General features: G+C 52.3%; 2 protein-coding genes across 5 annotated transcripts in view; one reads left to right on the top strand and one right to left on the bottom strand.

The window, feature by feature from the left end:
- The window catches only part of CSMD2 (CUB and Sushi multiple domains 2), a 302,978-nt gene extending 286,414 nt beyond the window's left edge, over window positions 1–16,564 (top strand). For all 4 annotated transcript variants that reach the window (XM_054802279.1, XM_054802278.1, XM_054802277.1 and 1 more), the window contains 11 exons: window positions 1,152–1,325; window positions 4,434–4,507; window positions 5,914–6,025; window positions 7,900–8,079; window positions 8,649–8,714; window positions 9,290–9,451; window positions 10,041–10,153; window positions 10,898–10,985; window positions 12,134–12,272; window positions 12,840–13,016; window positions 13,539–16,564. In XM_054802279.1, coding sequence (XP_054658254.1) covers window positions 1,152–1,325; window positions 4,434–4,507; window positions 5,914–6,025; window positions 7,900–8,079; window positions 8,649–8,714; window positions 9,290–9,451; window positions 10,041–10,153; window positions 10,898–10,985; window positions 12,134–12,272; window positions 12,840–12,999 — 1,268 coding nt within the window. In that variant the 3' untranslated portion in view covers window positions 13,000–13,016; window positions 13,539–16,564. The remainder of the gene's footprint in view (window positions 1–1,151; window positions 1,326–4,433; window positions 4,508–5,913; window positions 6,026–7,899; window positions 8,080–8,648; window positions 8,715–9,289; window positions 9,452–10,040; window positions 10,154–10,897; window positions 10,986–12,133; window positions 12,273–12,839; window positions 13,017–13,538) is intronic.
- The window catches only part of RIMS3 (regulating synaptic membrane exocytosis 3), a 128,342-nt gene continuing 107,710 nt past the window's right edge, over window positions 536–21,167 (bottom strand). Inside the window, exon 8 of the transcript XR_008573968.1 lies at window positions 536–552. The gene's annotated coding sequence lies outside the window, so the exon portion shown is untranslated. The remainder of the gene's footprint in view (window positions 553–21,167) is intronic.

The following is a 21,167-nucleotide window of genomic DNA, read 5'->3' as shown; positions in this document are numbered from 1 at the left end:
AGGACTAGGATTAAAACCCAGTTGTTTGATGGTCTCTCTCCAACATCTCTGGTCTCCACGTAGCTGATTTTGGTGTCAGCTCTGCCTTGCCCGGCAGTTTCTCAGAGGGTACGGATGGATCATTTTCAGTATGCGGGAAGTCAAATACCTGGCTGCTGTGCTTCCTACGCCTAAGCCCAAGAGAAGTCCTACGTTAAGTGGAGTCAGTGGGAGTTTTGCACACCAGGAGAAAAGCAGGATGATGCTCAGTGTGCCTGTAGCCCAAAAGCCTGAATGTTCTCCCCACCTCCGACAGCAGCCGAATTGCTGGGAGTCAGGGTTTGCCGCCTCTGTAACGGAGGCAGTAGTGGCCACGGGGACGCAGTCAGTCACTCCACCTCTTGTAACGGAGGCGTGAGGTCACGTTTGCAACAAGTCTGAAGATGTTGCACGTTCCTGTCCAGCAGGCATCTTTAAAACTGGCTGTTTATCCGTGTGTCTCCCCGGCGACTGAGTCTCCTGCGCTCAGGGGTCTTGAATCTGGCAAAGGCCATAGGAAAAAAAAAAAAAACCCTTTGGCAAAAGGCACCGTGTTGTTGCGGCAGAAGTTAGGAGTGTTTTGTGAAGGCAGAGCTTTGGCTGGGTGGAAACCTGTGTGCTTGATACAATAGCTAATGCAAAAAAATTAGTTAAATGTCTCATAATGATAAAGGCAGATTGGAGTTTCTTTTCTTGGCTGAATGGCTGGCAGCTGCACAATAGCCATTTTCGTATTAAATCATACAAAGCCCTCGCTCTGTTCTTTGCACCTTTCCCTGGATCTTGTATAATTAGTGGGCTTTCTGTGTGACATGGAACCATATAGCAATTTGACATCGTGCAATTAGAGATGCATTTTAAAGCTCAGCATGCTGGTAGGGGAAAAAGAGAAAAAAAGTAAGAAAAGATGGGGAGAAGGTGGAAGTTAATTAACAGCAGTTGACAAAAAGAGCAAATTATAAGGAAAGTAGCCAACAACGCCTTCTACCACTACTAATTCCCTAGTCAATCACAGAGTTCGATGGCAGGGAGTGGTAAGGTTTGGGCCATTAATAGACCCATCTTTAGCTTATTGACGTTGCTTGCTCTCGAGGAGGTTCATCGCAATCCGCGTGTGTCTCTGCCTCTTGCAGCTGTGTTCTGCGGCGACCCGGGGATACCCGCTCAAGGCAGGAGGGAGGACAGAGGCTTCACGTACCGCTCTTCCGTCTCCTTCTCCTGCTTAGCCCCGCTCGTGCTGGTGGGTTCAGCCCGGAGGTTCTGCCAGTCTGATGGGACGTGGAGCGGGACTCAGCCCAGCTGCATCGGTAAGGGGAGACTCCTCCGTCTTCCACCTACTAGCAAAGGGCTTTGAGTGGTCACCTTGCTTTTCCGTTTGTAGCAAAGTTGGTTTTCTTTTCTACGTGTGCAGAAATTAGGACTTTGTTCCGCTGAAAATCAGAATATATAAGGATCATGCTTTTAGTTTGCGTGTACTAACTGGTGGTAAGCAGCCCATCTCCTCCTTTTGGGGCTTGCTGCTTAGATTCAGCGCCTGTCCCCATCATTTCCTGCCCCCGACGGTGATCAACACGTAGTGCGTCCAAGCAAGACGATCTCCTCCCTGTCACCGCTCCTCAGCACTGTGCTTGGGCTGCTGGTGAGCAGGAGGGAGAATCCCTCTGCAGAACTTCCAGGTTTAACGTTTGCAACCCGGGCCGTAAGGCGTGAGGGCTGCGTGAGAGCGTGCAGAGGGCAGCACCGCGCAGAGGTCCCCAAGGCTGGTGCTGCCTGCGTTACCTCTGGGCTGGGGGCAGTGGCAGCGCACCAGCGCGATGCTGCGCCCGCACTCGCGCCCCGTACCGTGCTAACGCTGCTACGGCCCTGCCACCGTCAGACCTGTTGTCTTTGCACGGTGCTGGACTCTGGGCTGCTTCCAGGCTTCCTCGGGAACCTCCAGCCCCGCACGCTGCTCTCTGGAGGTGCACGGTATCACGGTGTCAGCGATGGGACTGAAAATGCAATTTGACTGCAGAGTAGCCCTGGGCCGCTGCGGAGCGGAGCTCTTCTGCTCACAGACACAGCAGCAAAACCGAGTTCTGCCTAAAGGGTGCATGTGAGAGCTCTTACGTTCTCCGCTGCCTTTGAATTATATCCAGAATGGCAGAATAGCATCTCCTACAAGTATGAAGGTGCTGTATACAGAGATCAAAATCTACAAATTGCTTTGCCTAGCTGCAGCGTTGGGATTCAGGCTGAAATTTCCACGTGTTCTTCAGGTGCCCATTTTCTGGGGCTTTCTGAACCCTTTGAAACCTCTGGGAGGTGGATAATCATCATTAGTCACAGCATTCTTCACCTATTTAAAACTCTGGCTACGTTCTTGAACTCCAGGACTCCTGTGGTGATAAACCGCACGGGCTGTGTGCTGTTACCTTAACTGTCTGCCTGAACACCACCATCATCGCCTCATGCGGGCATCTGGGGCAGAAACAGATCTCAGGCTCTTCCCCACGGTTTTCAGTCCGTCGAGCTACACCTTAAATGCATCACCAATTACAGTGATGTAAAAATACCTGTGGCCTGAACCTCCAAGTGTCCTATTGATTTCACCAGGAGCTTTCTCACATACAAAGAGTTGGGAGCACCTGCCTGCTGTCGTAAATGTTGCCTTTAAACACTTCATCGCTTTCTTGCGAATCCTTGTCCGGGATCATGTCGTACGTACGTGGCACCCAGCCCTCCGGAGCCCTCCGTGATTGAACCCAGCAAATGCAGCAGTTCCTGCCGCTGATGAGATGTAGTTTGTCTCGCCCAAACAAACCACGAGAAGGGAGAAGACTTGTGTGTCTACACAACCTTCACCCGAAATGTCAGTTTGACACAAGCAGCTGAAGCCAAAGCGTTGTGTTTATTCCGCTCTCACCCATTTTGGCCATACGTTAGGTTGCCAGCACCGCAGGCCCCCCCAGATGCAGCCAGGAGACGGAGGCTCTGCCCCGCACCCTCTGCCATCCATCACCTCCTGCCTCATCCGGCGATGGCGCTCGCTATTTATTTATTTCAGACACTGATTTACCCGGGGGCTTCCATGGCAACCGCATCGGTGACAAATGACAATAGCTCAGCAGAACCGAATGATGGAAAATGAATTGGCTGGTACGCCGCAGCCCCGAGTCGGCCACAGTTTGTATCCCTTGTTTAGTTACCCACCGCAGCTCCAAGGACCTGGGCACGGCACCAACAAGTGCGTAATGCTTCAGCGTGAAGAGACCGATTAGTCCGATCACAAGGAATAAAGGCATAAAAATAAACAGCCGTGCCGCTAGGTACAGAACCTGTAGCCCGTTGTCCCATAGCTGCAGGCTGGAGTGCCGGGCTGCTTCTGTCCCGCTGGGTCGGATCGTTGAGGCTTTTCTTAGTTTATTTCTTGTCTCGCACAATCCTGTTAATTGGAGTGTTTCGCGTAAGCGTAGAGGGGGGTTTGCTGTGGGGCTTATGTCCTTCTCGTAGCAGTGCTGAGCAAGTTTTGAAGAACGAAGGCTGGGAACCCAGAGCAGACTCTCACCTGATTGCGCTGAGATCCTGCGATGCTCCAGCTCCCTGCTAAGGGGGCTACCCCCGGCCAGGTACCGGAGCATCCCTGTGGCCGGCATTGCCGCTTAGCTCCTCCTGGGATCCCAGGGAGCAGGGAACCTGCTGCTGCTGCTGCTGAACTGCCTTCCGGAGAGAAGCTTCAGTTTCCTTTGCTCGCTTTGGGATGCTGATATTAATGTGATGCATCTCTGCCTTAATTCCATCGATGCCCTGCTACTGTCGACATGCTGGGGGGAAAAAAAGCGATAGATGCTGGAAGAGTAGCAGCTATTCCCACTGAATTGTGTGTATTCATCTTCTGATAGATCGAAACCAAACGAAGCATAAAGAGCGATTATGTATCTGAGATGCATTAAACTTTCCAGCCCCCATCTATCACTATGAAATAGCGAGGATCCACGGCGAGCGAGGGCCGAGCTGAGCCCAGAAGGACGAAGGCGCTGACCCAGGGCACAGGAGAGGACAGGGCCACCTCGGTGCGGGGGGTGGCCAGTGGCGGCGGAGGGCACAGCACCGCTGAGCCGGGTGCTTCGCTCATCACCTGTAGGGTCGGGGAAGGGAAGGGAGTTGTCCCTGACACAAGATTTATGTTCTTATGTTTTCTCCTGGGTGACAGAGCACCTCTGGTTAGTTTGCTTTGCAACAGTCAGGGATTTAGGAAACAGAAAGATCCATGTATTTTTCCTTGTTGCTATGTATTCCTCCTGTAGCAAAACATTTCTGTCTTGTTGCAAAGGCGCAGCAGGGTCTTTCTGCGTGGAGAGCAGGGGAAGGCAGAGCTCTGAGGTGGCTTTCACAACCGCTGCTTTAAAACACTGCCTCTGTTCTGTTCTTTTAAGACCCCAGCCTGACGACGTGCGCGGACCCCGGCGTGCCTCTCTTCGGGATGCAGAACAACTCCCAGGGCTACCAGGTACCGTCACGGCTGCGCGTCCCCCCGCGTCCCCTGGTACCTGCTGTGGTTAGTCCGTGTCCGAGTCCTGACGTGGATTAATGATGTGTCCTCCCGTGAGCAGGACATCCCGGCGTGCTCCGTTAGACCTCAGAGTGCATTTGTACGGGATTAACTAGCAATGCATTATTTATGATATTAAGTACGGTGCTAATTAATAGTTATTAGTGTAATTAGTATTCACATTGGAGGCATTCATTTTCAGACCAAATTCTGTAGGTGGTTTTCTTAATCTCAGCTCCCGTACAGTATGAAATCAGTGGAGAGAAAAAAACCCAAAGCAATTCCCTGGGCTGCTCCATCTCCAGCCTCCGCTGCCATCCCTGCGGGCGCCTGTTCCCTGCTGAGATGGAGCCAGGCGCGGGGCTGGGATAGTTAATTCCACGTGGCTACTCCTACCAGAGCGGATCTTTCAGTTTTGCTGCTAATTAGTTATCTTAATCCTAGGTTTTAAGGAATTAATTCTAGTTTTTAATTAATACTGAGACACCCTAAGTCTGACTTCTGTAAGAGTTGCCAATCTGAGAGCTGTGTGCCGTAGCGGAGCCGCCTCGGGTGCTCGCACAGGGGACGAGGTGGTGGCTGGAGCAGCGTGGCACGGGGAAGCGATGCCTTTGGCCGTGGTACCCCGGGGACCGCAGCTGCCACCTCGGAGCCTGGGAGCGACTGCGCGATAAAACCTGGCCGCAGGGTCAGTGAGGAGGGGGTCTGCGTGCTGCAGCCTTGCTAGGGAGGACGGGAAAGGTACTCAAAGCCCTGCTTGGCAATTTTTTTTTTCAGCATATTCTGGTTTTAAAGCAAATCCAGTTGCGGTAACGGGGCTCACAGCCAAACAGCGTGGTACTGCCGACCTGTCTGAAGCAGGGAGTGAGCTCCATTATACGGTAGTGGTTTGGTTGTAAGAATAATAATTTGGTTGAAACTAAATGCAAAATGTGGATAGTCTGCAAAAAAAGTAAGCATACCTCAAAAATGCTGAAAAGTCAGGTTTTGTGATCCTTTTTGCTATTCACAATCCAAACTGGCGTTTATAGTATAGCTACAGAACGTTTGTTGATACTAGTTCTATTGAATGTCCCTTTTGGCAAAAATTTCAGGCCATTCTAATAGCGCCTGTGTTTGCTGCTGGCTTTGGGTACATTTAAAGACAAAGCAGCTGTGCCTCTATCACTAAAAGAAGCAACTCCCTGCACAGTTCAAGGCTGCAGCTTTCCAGGGGCTCTGAGAGCTTTCTCCACACCAGACCCTGGCAGGTGACCGCCCTCCGCAGCGTATAGAGGATGGAAAGGTATAGAAGTACTTTTGTACGACGTGCGTCGGCGATTCACGTTGCACTGGAAATTGTGTTTTCTCTCCTATTGAAACAGGTGGGAAGCATCATCTTTTTCAAGTGCCAGAAGGGATACCTGCTGCAGGGCTCCACCACCAGGACCTGCCTCCCCAACCTGACGTGGAGCGGCGTGCAGCCGGACTGCGTCCGTAAGTCTGGGGAGAGGCTTTGTCAGAGGAAACCGGTGCCTTTAACCCTGCTCTTGCCTTGGTTTGGTGCTGTGCTTCACCGTGCGAATTGCTGGCTCCGAAGAGCTGGTAGTTTGGGGGAGAGCTCTGAGAAAAACTGTTCTTGAAGAAAAGGGAGATCACACAATCGCTTCTCTCCTGACACGACTACACCAGCAGCCACTTCTGGTTTCACATAAGATTTTTTTACTTGTCCCTTCCTCAGATATACAGGTTCAGGTGAGACTTTGTTTTGTGCTGCTGAAACCACATTTGATGGCGAAGATGTGAGCTCACACTCCAGGGACCAAGGTTAACATTTAGCCAGAGGGGCTCTGCAGCAGAGCGGTGTTTCTCTTCATCTTTAATAACATGTTGCTCTTTCTTTCAAGCTGTCCATCATCTTCTCCCTGCTATACCAGGAGGAGTTTAATGTATTTAAGTGGTAATATCTATCATGGCCTCTGAATTGGAAGTATTAAAAAGCTTTTCCCTTTCCCCTGCGAGGTGGTTTATTGGTGAGATATTTTTCCGCTAACAAACCCTGTAGGTGCTCGTTCTGCTGGCAGCCCAGCGGGGACACCCACCTTCGCAAACCCTGACAAGGTGGCATCAGGGGAGAGGGGGGCGGTTGCTCTGGAAGGAGCTGCCCTTCCCTGCTCCTCGCCTCGGAGGTGGGAGCGCGTCCCCAAATTCACAGCCTTCCCTCTCCCCTGATCCCGCAGGGACGCGGACGCGGCTGTACGTGGGATTTTGCTCCTGGCGCTAGGTGCGTTGAAACAGAAAACGGTTGTGGCTTACGCGTGCCAGCAAGGACTACTGAGTTGTTGCCTTTAGGTTTTGTGTAAAGCCTTCTCCACCCACAGCGCGGAGTTGGATCCAGCTAACGAGCGCTGGACTGCCGCCTCCCAGCTGGGGCTGCCGGACCATGCGAGTTTGGGTTAGTCTTTCAGCTTTCTGGGCTTTATATCTCATCTCCTGTAAAACAAGGATAAAGATAATACCTCATGAAGGCTGCCAAGGATTTGTTTTCATTCATGAGCGGTTTGAGAGCTACAGAAAGGGCAAATTTACAGCGTGGGTGAGAGGGAGCTTCCCGGCTCTGTGATTTATTCATTTTGTGTCGTAACTTCTCAAGGAAAGCGGTGACACATTTACAACAGGACCTGATAGAGCAGTGCGGGCGCACGCTCGCTCTGGCGGCAGGGAGTTGGACAAGCTCAGCCTCGATGTCTGTGAGCCAAATCCTGAAAGTTATTGAGCAATTATAGGAATTTATGAGTATTGCACACTTGAGGACTTGCTGTGTGATGCTGTGGACAGGTAGGTGCAAATTATTAGTAGGATGCTGGTGCTATGAAGAGGGGTTATACAAAACCAGATCTGTCATGCTCTCACTGGAATCACTGGCTTAATTTACTGGGTCTAGATGACCTGTAAAAGCAGGTTTTTGTCTGGAGATAGACCTGGGACACAGTTCTGGGGTCAGAGTTCAAAGGAAGGAGAAAAGGTGTCTTTAGCATCATTTGGGTTTGATTTTTTTTTTCCCTTGAAAGGTGGCGGGTGGTGGAGCCTGATTTTCAGGTCGTGGAACCTGGAACCGAGCAAAGGATCCCCTGAGAGCTTTAGGCAGAAAGAGCAATCTGGCCAGCGAAGCACGGGAAGCATCTCATTAATTCATCCAGCTGGGAAAAATCCAGGCATGGCATTGTCTCCCTCAGTGAGCAGAGAAAGCTTTTGCTGAAAAAAGCTCTTCTAAGAGAATTCTGTCCCTGCTGACACCAGGGTGTCACTCTTCTGCCTTTCTGTGTACGACCGGAAGGTCTCTCTCATCTCGTTTCCCTTGTGCTTTTCAGCTCACCACTGTAAGCAGCCGGAGACCCCCTCCCACGCCAACGTCGGTGCTCTGGATTTGCCATCTCTGGGCTACACCTTGATCTATTCCTGTCAGAGCGGGTACTATCTCACCGGAGGATCTGAGCATCGAACCTGCAAAGCAGACGGCAGCTGGACAGGAAAACCACCGATTTGCCTTGGTAAAAGCTCTGAGCAGCGTGACCGTGGGTTCCTCTGCAGAGGGGGGGAACGCTGCAGCCCCAGAGGAAACTGCTTTTCTCTTAGATCTGCACCAGGAGTCGTGCGTGTGCGTGGCTGGGCTGGCTCTCGCAGGGTCCTGTGCGGGTCCCGGGGCAGACAGAGCTGGGGGATTTTCTGCCTGATGGTTTGGATCTAGAAGCATCTGCACAAGATAAAGCTTGTTCTTTCCGTACCTCGAAGTCTTAGATCAGGAAGGCGTAGTGGTCTAATCTGGAAGTAAAGCTGCGTGGCTCTCGTGGAGCATGGTAGCTCTCTCTGGACACTTTGGTTTGGAGCAGGTGGCAGGGGAGGACAGTAGATGAAAGGACGTGCAGTCAGTGAAAGCTTCGCGCTGTTTCAGTGGGCTGGGCAGGAACCCGCCCCAAGCCCTCGTACACGTGCAGCCACGTTACGTGCGCGAGCGATGCCGGCCAAAGGCTGCCCTCTGTTAGCGCCAGCACGCCAGCAGCGTGCCAGCAGTGTCGGACGCCGCAGTACTCACCGGCTGTGGTTTGCCCCTCTCTTGCAGCTGATGTCCGCCCCAGCGGAAGGCCCGTTGGCACCGCGCGGGACCCGCCGCTCACCAAGGTGTCAGGTACCGGAGCGGGGCTGGCTCTTCCGTGGGACGCGTTGGTACTAGACCCGGACCTTACCAGGTCCGTTCCCTTCCCTGGGGCAGCCAGAAACCTGGCTGTGCCCTGCAGATCTTAAAACTGCTGGGCTGGTGAAAGCAGCCCGCGTGCCCGATCCTGCTCGTGCTTCACTGGAGAACAGACGGGAGCCTTAAGGGAGTCGGGTACCAACATCCACGGCCCTCCCTGGGGCACTCCGGAGATTTGAGCCCTCTAGGATGTTTTACATTAGACCTTTTTTTAAATAAAATGGGTTTTGTTTGCTTTTTCTAAGAAATGATTTTGGGGTTGGTTTGTTTTTAAAACTTCAGTGACATTTTTTGTCAAAACAACAAAATTGAAGTCATCAGCTTGTTTGTTCTCCTCTCTCTGGCTTTGTACTCAGTGATGATAACACGGAGAGTGGGTGGGATTTGAGATATTTAAATACGTATTTGTGAATTCAGAGAAAGAAATTTGCTCTATTTTGGTTTCTGAAAAATGGAAATAAATGGCGATGCCCTTGTTTTTCTGCATCCCCACTTGCTGCGGTTCCTAGTGCCTGCTGACGTGTTTGCAAGGAATTCCCTTTGGAAAGGCTCCTACGAATACATGGGGAAAAAGCAGCCTGCGATGCTGTCTGTCACTAGCTTCGATCCTGCCACCAGTAAAGTCAATGCCACTCTGATAGACCACAGCGGCGTGGAGCTCCAGGTGTCCGGTAAGGGAGCTGACGTGGCCAGCTGTAGGGATTTACGCTTGTCTCAGGTGGTCTCACAGAGCCAGGGGCAACGTGCTCTGCTCTGAGTGACATTGATGTTCTGATAGAGCTTTACAGAACCGCCCAGCTGCGAGGTCTCCAATCTTTGACTGGACCAAGAGAAACAAAATCGTGTTCCCGAGTTTGCTTTGGCTCTACCTGAAGGGCAGCTCAGCCCTGTCCATCGTCCGTTCCCTTTGTGCTGGGGTGATGGACTCATAGTTTAAGACAAACAAGATCAAATGCCACGAGTGCTCCTCATCCCTGCCCTCCGTGGAGCACCAGGTTCATACTGATCCAGTAACGTAACCCAAACATTAACACTTGAGTCTCTTCCCATGTGCAAAATGTCTTCAATATCCCGGGCGGTGGAGGTGGGATCGTGTGTTTGTGGGGTGTCTCCTGGTGCATCCCACTGACAGGGCTGGTAGGAGGAGTTGTTGTCCACTCCAAGATGATGAGGTGATTACTCTCTCAGGTAGAAAGTTAATAACTTCAGACTCAGCAAGAGTCCTTGTGATCTAGTGATTAAAAGCCACTTATTTTTCAGGTGTTTACAAGAAAGAAGACGTGCACCTCCTTCTCCAGGTTTACCAGATAACGGGGCCAGTGGAGATTTTTGTCAACAAATTCAAAAATGATAAATGGGCTCTAGATGGACATGTAAGTGCACGGGCACCTCATACACAAAGTCCACCCACACAACTCCGCCCGTTGCTCTCACAGCCCCAGCTTTTCTCTCGCTGAAGCTGAGGGAATAAAACTCCCTTGGCTGGTGGCAAGATGAGGCTGCTGTCCTGCTGTGACCTGCTCGCTTGAAGGGGACATGGGGCGTTCTTCCATCGCAAGAGATGACAGTTGGCTCTTCCACGCTCCCTTGCAGCTGTGTGGGGGTTCTTTATTGCCCTGTGGTTTAAAAATCTGTAAGTCTTCCAGATAACACTAAAGGAGAAACCAACACGATTAATTCCATTTTAACATTTTTATATCTGTTAAGCATCAAGCTAGAAGAGCTAATCTTCCCTTATGGAGTCAACTTCTCACCCCAATTTCTGTGTCTGGTAATTTCCCACGCCCTTAAGAGACCCACTGGAGCTTAGAAGAAACATGCATCTGATTGACCCACGGCCACCTGTAGCCCAGAGCCTTCGCTATCCCTGTTGAATCAGCAGCGGGTTCTGTAGTTTATTGCAAACAAGATTTTTTTTTTTTTTTCCTCTTCCTTTGAGATGTGAGAGTCTGAACAAGTTGGGCAGTCAGACTTCTTAAAGAATGCCACGATTTCGTGGGGAATTGAATCAAATTAATGCTATGCATGAACTTGAAAGAGACTGTGACAAGACGGGTGCTAAAATCCCGGGGAAGCGTTGAACAAATCTGTTGATCTCTGCTCTCCTGTCATTGCAGGTCTCATCAGAGTCGTCAAGCGGCACGTTTGTGTACCAGGGCTTTGTGCGTGGCAAAGGCTTCGGGCAGTTTGGCCTTCAGAGACTTGGTAAAGTTCCTCTGATCACTGCTTTTTCCCTTGATTGCTAAAAGCTAGATTTTGGCAGTAGTGGAGATTTTCAAACAGCAAACGTTTCTCCTGGCCTTGGCTTTAATTTTCAACCCTGCCAGACCAGATCGTTATAGATGGGTTTGAACCATCAGGTTTAACCTCACCCTTTCCAGCTCCTCTCCGCTCATCGTTTATAAGAGCTCTCACAAAACCCAAACGGGGCACAGTGGGGTGCCCTCAAATCTTTGTACCCCAGGGGGGTGGGAGCTTCTGTTTCTTCACGTTTGAGGCAGAGCAGTGCCACGCTGCGTGGGGAGGAGGAGGAGGAGGAGGTCCCCATGGCCTGGCAGCACTTCCCCCTGCACCTTGCTCCTCTCTCATCTCCAGTTCCTCCCTGTACGATGGACGCAGCTGCTCTGCCCTGGCTTGTGTTTGAAGACACGGAACACTGGGTGTTCTGGCAAGGGGGGGCTAAACCCATCCTCGGCGTGAGATTTGCGGGAGATGAACAACACTAGAAGAAAATTTTTAATTTGTGGACAAATTGAGGCATTTAAATAAACGGGCTTCTGTTCAAAGACAGGAGGAGTTTGGAGCCACAAATAGCACCTGGACACTTTTTTCCTCCACGTTGCCAGCTGTCTGACCTAAAAGCCCAAGTCCATTGCTACCACAAACAGTGTCTCCATCTCACTTTCAAAAATCCCAGAGGCACTTGAGAGCTTAGATGATCCAAGGTCTAAGCTCCTAAACAGCTCTTAAAATGTGGCTTGAGCTCTCCAATCTCTTGGGATTTTTGGAATCTCACCCTGGAGTCTTGTCACCTTTGTGGAGAATTAGATGCTCGTTATTGCAGCCTTTGAAAGTCTCCCTTAAAGCCTCACTTTAAGCATCCAAGTTTGAGCATTTTGGCAAGATAAGTCTATTTACATCTCTCTTTAATTGCACTTCTAAAAAAAATGATGATGTCTAAGCTAGGCTAGATCTCCAAACCATTCTTCACGCAGCTCAGAAGGTTTCGATTACCTTTTACAGCAACACGTGTAACCATCTCGCTCTGTTGTTGAAGATGTAACCTGTAACTCAAGCAAACCCCATTTCCCACAGCGGTGTTCTGAAATGCGTTTACTTCTGCTGTGTTTCAGACATCAGCATGATGGAAAATGATCCAGAATCAATAGGACACCATTTTGCATCAAACAGCAGTTCTGTGGCAGCTGCCATTCTTGTGCCTTTCATAGCCCTGATTATTGCAGGGTTTGTGCTTTATCTCTACAAACACAGGTGGGTTTCAGTCGTGATGCCGGTAGGTGGAACAAAATCGGGGGCCGACAGAAATATTTGTGAGCTTGACTTAAAAATGCTCCCCCTAGCCCTGGTTTCTCATTTAATTTGGAAGGTGAAAAAATAACGGAGCAAGCGCACGTGGAGGGGCGAGGGCGTTAGGAGAAGAGAGTGTCGAGGGCTTTTATGACCATTAATAAGGTTTGTGGCAACATTAAGTAGGACGAGGCAAAGTAAATTTCGTACTTCAGCTGGCTTTGCATACGCTGTAAATTAGTTATTTCTCCTGATCGATGCATTGCTGTGGAAATGTCACTGCCAAGCATCGCACGGAGTGGCCGCTCTGCGGAGGGAGCATGCTTAGGGCTGTAGCAAAGCCCAGGGAGCTGCCTGTGCTACAAATCTATAGTGGGATTTTTCTGTAGATCCCTTCTGTCTTATCCCCAGGTGTTTGCCCTCTTTGAAAGCAGCTCTTTCCTTCCCACTGACTTCTCGTCAGGGCTGTTCAGCTGGCTGCAGCAGGAGCAGCCGTGACCTCTCTGGATTTTTCTCTCTGACCCCCTGCAGGAGAAGACCAAAAGTCCCATTCAATGGCTACGCAGGCCATGAAAACACCAACGTCCGAGCAACGTTTGAAAATCCGATGTATGACCGAAACCTGCAGCCCACGGACATCATGGCCAACGAGACGGAGTTCACAGTCAGCACCGTGTGCACAGCTGTATAGCACCCATCCCCTCTGCGGTGAGTGGGACAGGGCCACCGCCCTCCTCCTGTTGGTCACTTGTACGATGCTGGTTCGAAGCGATGCTTCGCAGGAGCAGCCAGAGTGCTTCAGATTGCCCAGGAGATCTCTGCAAGACCCAAACCAGCATCTCCATCTCTGGGTCTGGGGTGCTCGCTGCCGGTTGGGGCATGACGTCTTGGGGGCCAGTGGCAAAGCAAATCCAGATAGTCGTGTGGTGGGAACAGTCACCAGGTGAAGGACAAAAGGAATCTCTCAGAGATCGTTCGCTGTGTGACTCCAGACAGGGTGTTTTGCACAGCGATCAGAGGAAGGTAAAGCAAGGGGTTTAAAAGTTTTACTGCAGAGAGGAATAACTTAATGTCATAAACAAAAGTCCGCTGTGGACCTGAAGGGTGTTTCTAGACTGGAATGTTCTTAGTTTGAGATAATGAAACTACTGTTCAGGCTTTCCCAGCGTTTCTGTGTGTAATGACAAGCGTTTTGCTTCTCTCTCCCCCCCTCCTTTCCCATTGTCCCAGATTCCTCCGGGGTCGGTGTCTGGTGGATGATTGTGTTTCACCTCACTAGTCTCCATCCATTCCCTCCCCATCTCCCTCCTCCCAACCTTGTTGAGGCTGTGGAGAAGCTGCTACACCTCGTTGGACTTTGCGTTAACTCCTGAGAGACCGCTGGGTTGTCCTCTGTCGTCCTCGCCCACCCTCTCCATCCCGCTGTGGATAACGAAGCCAACCAAAGGTCTGCTCCGGCACAGCTCCCCTCTCCCACCCTCCTGGTGGGTCTCAGCCCAACGTCCACACCTGGGGAAGTGGAGGAGCTGGGAGGTGAGGTGATGGGAAGGCTTTAACACCCTGCTCTTGGTTATGTGTTCCTGGAGGGAGCAGTGGGGTATGTGGGGTCGCACCAATGCCCCTCCGCTTTTGGGAAGAACTTGGACAACAAAGAGGCAAAAGCAGGTTGCACCGCAGAAGGTGCTGGCGGGGGTTAATGGAAAATACCGGTGTGGGACAGGATGAGTACTTGCTTTGTCTTTATTTGGTTTTGTGGGTTCGTTCTTTGTTGTTTTTTTCTAACCCAGGGCTTTTGCGGAGGAAGAGTTCTCAAGTGGGACCTCTTCAATGAGAAAAGCAAAACTTTGCAAGCTTTTCTCCTCTTCCCCGTGTTTAATTTTCCTCTGGGTGTTCTTGCTGGGTTTCTTCTGCCCCGTGTTCACTTCAGGCAGCTCTCAGGGCTGGTGAGGAAACGTCCCCCATCCCTGGCCCTCTCCCAGCAGCTGCCGGTTTTAGCTGTGTCCAAACACCCTAATCAGGAAATTGCTGACAGACACGAAGGGACAAAAACCTCTTTGAAAAGAACTCTAACAAATACAAAATCTCCCCCCAATAGCATTCGAAAGCCTTTGCCCTTTCCATATTGATCCTCCAAATGGCAATGCAATAAGAGTTTTAATTTCTATCCAAAGCTGTTCCCTTTATTTCCCAGGGGCAGAAAGGTTGCCTTGGCTTTCCTGAGAGCAGATAAGGCGGCTTGACATTTTTCCTCCCTTATAAGAGAATGATGCTTTCGTGATGACACTGTCCTCCTCTAATAAAGAGGAGAGCTGCTCTTGTTGGTTCGGGGTTTTAGTCTGTTTGGTTTGAGTCACCGTTTCTTAGGCCAGGCAGGAGTCAAGGAACGCAACGGTGCCGTTTTGCCAACTGTAAGTCAAGGGAGATACAGCTGACGTAGAGCAGCACGTGTCAGTGAAGCAGCTTCTTCTTACAGAAGACTGGAAGGGAAAACAGAATTAAAACAAATGGGGCGGTGTTTACATCCATGCTTGCATTTAAACGCTGGCTTTCCCCTACCTAACGTCAGCTGAGGTTTTGTCTAATGAAAACCACAGGGTAGTTTTTTTCTGTTTTGTTTATTCTTTTACTCTGTGCGTGCGCGTGTGTGTATATATATAAATATATATTATTTTTTTTACTTCTGTCTCTTATTCAGTGCTCTTAGAGTAAGCAGCATTCTACAGCCTAATTGCTGAACAGCCAGCCTGCCAAAAAATGCCATCTCTGCTCCCCAAAGCATGCAAGGGTACCCTGATTCATTCCCGAGAGCTGGGTGCAAGCGCACACGTGAGCCAGAGCCCCGATCCGATACGGACAGAGGTCGGCGAGACGCTGCCCGCCTGGATGTGGGCACACAGGTAGCTCAGGGTCGGTGCTGGACCGTTACAGAGCGTGTCCTGCAGCCAGGAGCGCTCCCGGCTCGTGCCGGGCACAGGCAGGCGGAGATGGCTTCATCTCCCAGCTGGCGGCGGGACGGAATTCCCTGGGCAGCCGGGCGGGCTGGCGGCCGTGTCTGCTCCCTCGGGGCACCGCCGGCGCGCAGGGCACGGACCCCAGGGCAAGCCGAAGGGTGGGTGAGAGGAGGGGACCCCGACCGGGCTGCGGTGGCCCTGGGGTCTGGGGCCAAGGCACGTCTCCCCTCCGGCTCACCCGCTGAGCGGCTGCAGTGAAGGCGGGGAGCTGCCGCCCCTTTACCGGGACACCGGCACGTTGCCCCGGTTCCTTCGCTTGCGTCTGCACGCGCACAGCTGCTTCCCACCTTGGGCTCTGCTCTCCTGGCCCGTTTGACCCCGAGGTCCCTTCCGACCTAAATTACTCCGCGATTCGTGCCCTCGGCCCGTTCTCCTGGCCTTAGCGCACCCCCCACAGCACGGCCGAGGGACCGGGCGCAGCGCATCCCGTTTGCCGTGCCTGGCGCTCCCGTGCCAAGGATCGCGGTATCCCGGCTCCCCTCTCAGTACCCAAAATTGAAAAGCCTGGCGGTATCCCACAACGGCAGAGCTCGGATCGTTCCGGGATTGGTGCTGAGCCCAACGCCATCCTCTGCAGCTGCGGCCGGTGCCGAGCCCCGAGCAGGGATGCGCACGCGCACAGAACGGCCGAGCCCACGTCTGCTTTTCAGGCCTTTCTGAATGCCGCTCGGTCGATGGAATAGCCAGGAGAAGCTCGTGTCGAGGCGTGTAAATAGAGCCCGAGATATTTTAACACCAAGGCAGGGAGAAGGGAGGCTCTACCTAAGACTTGCTGCTTTCCACCCATTAAGTACCATTTTCTGCTGTTGCCCGAGCAACAGGAAGTGGAGGGGGTGTTGTCCCATTTTTTTGCAAGCTGGCTGGGACCCGATATGTGACATTCTCCATTCTTGTGCCCAGAGGACTTGCATTATGTTTAAAGAAAAGGGGAAAAAAGAAAAAAAAAAAAAAAAGAAAAAAATGGAAAAAAAAAATCCCTCTTTTGTACAGAGATATATTTTTATGAATCAAAAGTTTGTACAGTTAAAAAAGACACAATGTAAATTTTTTTTTCATTATTGTAGTAAACAGTAGTGGAAGATCAGCTTTTTTTTGTAAATGTAATAAAATGTATAAATATGGTTTACATAAAAGTGTAAATATGTAATCTATACATACACTTGGCTTGTCTGCAGTATATACAATTTAATTTATCTGTCTCTGTATATGAGGCTTCTCATTGTGTCCAGGCATTACTTTACTGAATTTGAAAGCTATTTTAAATTTTTGAATTAAAATAAAATATAAATTTTTGCATTGCTTTTCTTACATTTTTCTGGTGCCTTTTTCATGAGCTGCCGGAGGTTTCTTCTAGGATCCGCTGGATGCCGGCCCGCACACACGCACACATGCACACACGCGTGTGCACGAGGACGGCGGGGCCAAGCGGGATGCTCCTGACCCCGGCCTTGGGGCTGCCCCAGCCGCTCGGCAGCGCGTCCTGGCTCTCACGAGGGCACGGCAGCGCTCAACGGCGGAGGGCTCGGGGCAGGACCCGACCCCCTTTGCCCATCGCCAGGCTTTTCCCTCCCGCCGCGCGGTGCCCTGGGAACACGGCCCCGGTCTGGCTGTGCTCTGTGCCGCGCGACCGGCGGCGGGCTCATCCGCGGGAGCTAAACGGAGCCGACGTCTGCCCGCCGTCCCTGTCGGTGCTCTCCTCGCTCTGCGCTAACGGGATGTGATGTTATTCCAGCTGTGGTCCCACCCCTCCAGCGAGGAATCGATGCTTGCTCTGGCGCGGATCCTCTGTCACGGCAGATGAGCAGAGCCCCTTTGAAAACAGGTACCTAAGATCCTCAAGGAAACAAACCAACCCCTTGAAACTGGGTTTTATTTCTCAATGTTGCTACTGGGGGGGGGGGGGGGGCAAAACAAAAGTGCACAGCTGCCCGAAGTGAGACCAGGTGCTGGTAATGGCTCTTGGTCCAGGTCTGGGGCTGAATTCCCAATTCACGTTGCTGCTGAAGTTGGAAGTTAACCTGGCAGAGAATTCTCTAGCTGGAAAGGGCCGCTGAAGGTGGTGTTACGTGTCTCCCGTCATGCGCTCTGAGGGTATCTGAGATTGCTGAGGTTTTTGGTGACAAATAGGTGCATTTTCATTTCTGCTTTCCTCAGTGGAATTTGCCAACGTGTTTTTCCTCTGACCTGTACTAAGCCTTATCGTAGGGGTTCCCGTGCCGGTGCTTTTCCCGCTGCTACGTTGGCTCGAGTATAACGCCGCCTTCTACCGAGCAGGGCAGAAGTCCCTCCGCTGCAGCCCAGACAGGAAACATTTGCTGGAAGGGAGCTTAAAGCATCCCGTGGACATCCCCGCGCAGCTCAGCACCACCCAGCGTGCTGGAAAAGGGTCCTGGGAGCTCTCGGCGGCTCGGTGCTCCCTCCACGCCTGCGGTCAGGAGGGTGGAATGCTGCTGCTTAGGGTGACACCATGGGGTGACAACCCCGGGCCCCTGTCCTCCTCCAGTCCCTTCTCCCCTCCTCTGGCTGGGACTCCAAATGGGATATTTTAGACTTTGAAAGCCAAGACTGTAAAATGAGACATCTGCAACAGGGCAAAACTTTAATCTCTTCAAGCCCTGGAGAGCGGCGCAGCCAGACAACAAATTAGTCGCTTAATTGCGGCAGTAATCAGCCTGGAAGCAAGAGCTCCGCGCTCCTGCCAGAATGGCGCAGTCCGTCAGTCCTTGGGACGACGTTAAAAACCTGCTCGTGGCGTTGCCGCAGTTCCCGCGCGAGACGTTCCCGCTTCACCTCGTCCGTGCAGGCGCTGGTTCCTCCCCGGCGGCCGGGGCAGGGCCAGTACCACCCTCCTCGCTTGAGCCTCATCCGCGTGACCCAGGAAATAATTACTTGTCGCTGCCCCTTCCCAGAGCACGGACTTAATTCCTCTCTATATGCAGAATTGATTATTTTCCTTTTCCAGCAGGTTTTTATTGGGCCTAGTCAGCTCTGTTAAGGGAGGCAGAAAAACCATGCCGGGTGTGGAGCGAGGCTGCGAGCAGAGGTGGGATACCGGGGTCCGCAGAGCCCCCGCACCCCCATCTTCTCATGCTCCTCCCAGCCCCGTGCTCTGGCATTTCTGCTGCAGGATGCCCCAATTTGCTTTAATTAAGCCGCTTTCTCTGCTGAGCGCCTCGTCTCTCCCCCTCGCCAATGACTGACTGCAATTAGCTTGTGTCTCGGCACTGATTGACAAAATTTGTTTTCAAAAAAGGGCGTTACACGGTCTTTGATGTCCTGCTGCTGCTTCTGCTCTGCCCGCACCGGCTTCGCTGGTGTGAGTTTGATGCTCTCTGTGGCTTTCCCGTTGCCTTTTATTTGTCTCTCCCAGATCACAGATGCTTTTATCTTTTTGGTTTCATTCCCTTCTCGTCTGGCCTCGGCTGGTTTACTTGAAAAAAGGTCGGCAGAGAAGGCGGTAGGACGGAGCTGACTTTTTTCAGGAGGTTTCAGCAGACCGCGCCGCGCATCGGGCTGTGCTGGAGTCTGGAACGACCAGGTCGTGGCATGATGCGCCCGAGATGCGTTTTGCTTGGAATTTTGGGGCAGCAGTAGTGTTCCTGTTGGATTTAAGAGGACACTGATAGAGGGAAGACGGTCACAACCTCTCGGAGCTCCGCAGAGCTTTGCCAGGAGGTTATTGTTGGTCCTTTCTGCTTCCGTTTCACAAGGGTGCCCTCCCTGTTGGGGTCCTTGGGGGGCACGCCGTCTGGCCCTGGCTGCAGGCTCAGCTCGTGGCTTTTGGGGGTTCAGTGCCGCTGTTAGAGGTGAGAATTCTTCAGGTTCTGAGCATTGGATTGCTGCTGGGTTTCGGCACTGGCATTGCCTGCAGAGGGATGCGGTGTCCCCCTCCTGAGGTGCGTCCTCTTGAGTTCTTGCTGCAGACGAGGACCGTGGGGCTGCTCGGCCCCGGGTCCCGTAGCACCAGGCGTGGGAGGAACGTGCGGCAGGTCTCTGGTCGCTGCCTCGATGCCTGGCAGAGTTGTACGTAATGCCAGGGCCCTCCCCAGCCGCTCATCCTAAATCGTGAAGGAAACGACAGGAAACGTGCAAGGAAAACCGAACGTCACGGCGGGAGAGGGCTGCTCAGCCCTCGCATCTCTCAGGGCTCCCAAACCCTCTGTAGACAGTCCCCTGAGAAAGAAATAACGTTTAAACCTCATGGGTGCATCTAACCCCTTCTGGCAGGTACTAATTTAGCCAGCACAATAAGCATTTACAGAGCTAATTGACAGCAATTTATATCAACGTTTTGTAAATGAGTGATTAACTCTTCGGGTGTCCCATACACGCAATCCACCCGCGGCTCCGGCTCCCTTTGCTTTTTGGCAGAACTTAGCCTGAAGAAAGAAAATATTATCCTAATTCTTTCAATTAGATGAAGCAGCCACCCTGTGTAGTTCTGCCTCCAGCCTTGCTCCGCACAAGGAGCTCGTGGGGGTATTTATTTGTATCATCGACAGATGCTGCTGGCTCGGGGGGTCCGTGGATGTGCCGTGGCATCCCTGCGTTCCCGTCAGCGTCCCCGTCAGCATCCCGCTGCGGGAGCACCAGGGCAAGCAGCTGGGCAGGGCAGGCTCTTCCTCCTCACCCTGCGGCCGAGGCGCTGGGAGGAAGGAGAGAGCGGAGCCTCCCCGGCCGTGCCGCTCCACGAGTGAATTACGGCCGTGCCGCGGCCGCACTGGTTTCACCGCGCAGCGCTCGGCAGAGCACCTGGAAACGCGTTTGTGACCGGAGAAAGGAAGATACCGAGTGAGGTGAGTAATGAAATGCCGGAATAATTAACTGCAGAGGTAAATCAGCCAGCAACGAGGAGCGGGTGCCGGAGAGCTGGGGATGGGCTCCGTGCGCCAGACGTCAGGGCTGGGGCTGGCCAGGTAACGGGCGTTTTGGTGGGACCGAGGCCACACGCGGCCGTCCCGTTCAAGGGCAGTCCGAGCAGCGGCTGTTTCTGGCTGAGGCTGTGCCTCTGCCTCTTGGTCCCTGTGCTTTTTGCAGGGCTCCAAAAGGTGGGGGCTCCAGTGGGGTTTCCCAACACCAGCGTAAATCAGCAGCGAGTAGCCCGTGGGCATCGCTGTGCCCATGGCTGAGCCCCAGCCGCCCTTCTGTGCCCCACGGGGCAGTTCAGTTCCTCCCACGGTGACGGGAGATGAACTCCTTCACGCTGCCAGGGAGTCCCTAACACAGTTTAGAGTCCAGGGAAAGCTTTCGATTGGTTTTAATGGGATTTCAATTGGACACTGGAGCTGAAATCTATCCCTGTGCGGAGCCCCTGCCCCGGGCTGCCCGTACGCTGCTCTGGCTCCGGACTTGATCGGTCTGTGTAAGAGACAGAGATGGAAGGTTTTGTGGGTCAGACCTGTCTGATGCCCACTTACACATGAGAGAAACTGCAGCCCTGATGTTGCCTAATTACTCAGGTAACATTAAGTTTAGATTGTTCTAGTTTTCCTCATCCATTTTTAAATTCCATTATAAGGATCCCACTTTGTACGTCGCTCTCTCCAGGCTCGCCGGCTCTCTTTATCTCCCACAAATGAGAAATTTAAATCTATTCCTGAAAAAAACAACAGCAGAAATCCTCGCACGGAGCTAACACGGTGTTTTGGCGTTTGCCACTGGAAAGTGCCGGAGTATTTGAGAAGCCGGATGGATGCAAGGCGCGGGCATGGCAGCGTTGGTACCCGCAGCCCAGGATGCAGGAGGGGACGCTGCTGGCAGTCGGGCTCGCACACGCGGAACCGAGCCAGGCAGAAGGAGCGGTGGGTTTCACAGCTCCGGCAAAGCGCCCGCCTGGCTTTGCTGGAAT

Source organism: Grus americana, chromosome 23 (genome assembly GCF_028858705.1).
Source record: "Grus americana isolate bGruAme1 chromosome 23, bGruAme1.mat, whole genome shotgun sequence".
NCBI classification, from domain to species: Eukaryota; Metazoa; Chordata; class Aves; order Gruiformes; family Gruidae; genus Grus; species Grus americana.
Note: the sequence above shows the minus strand (reverse complement) of the source record. Positions and strands in the feature narration are given on the sequence as shown.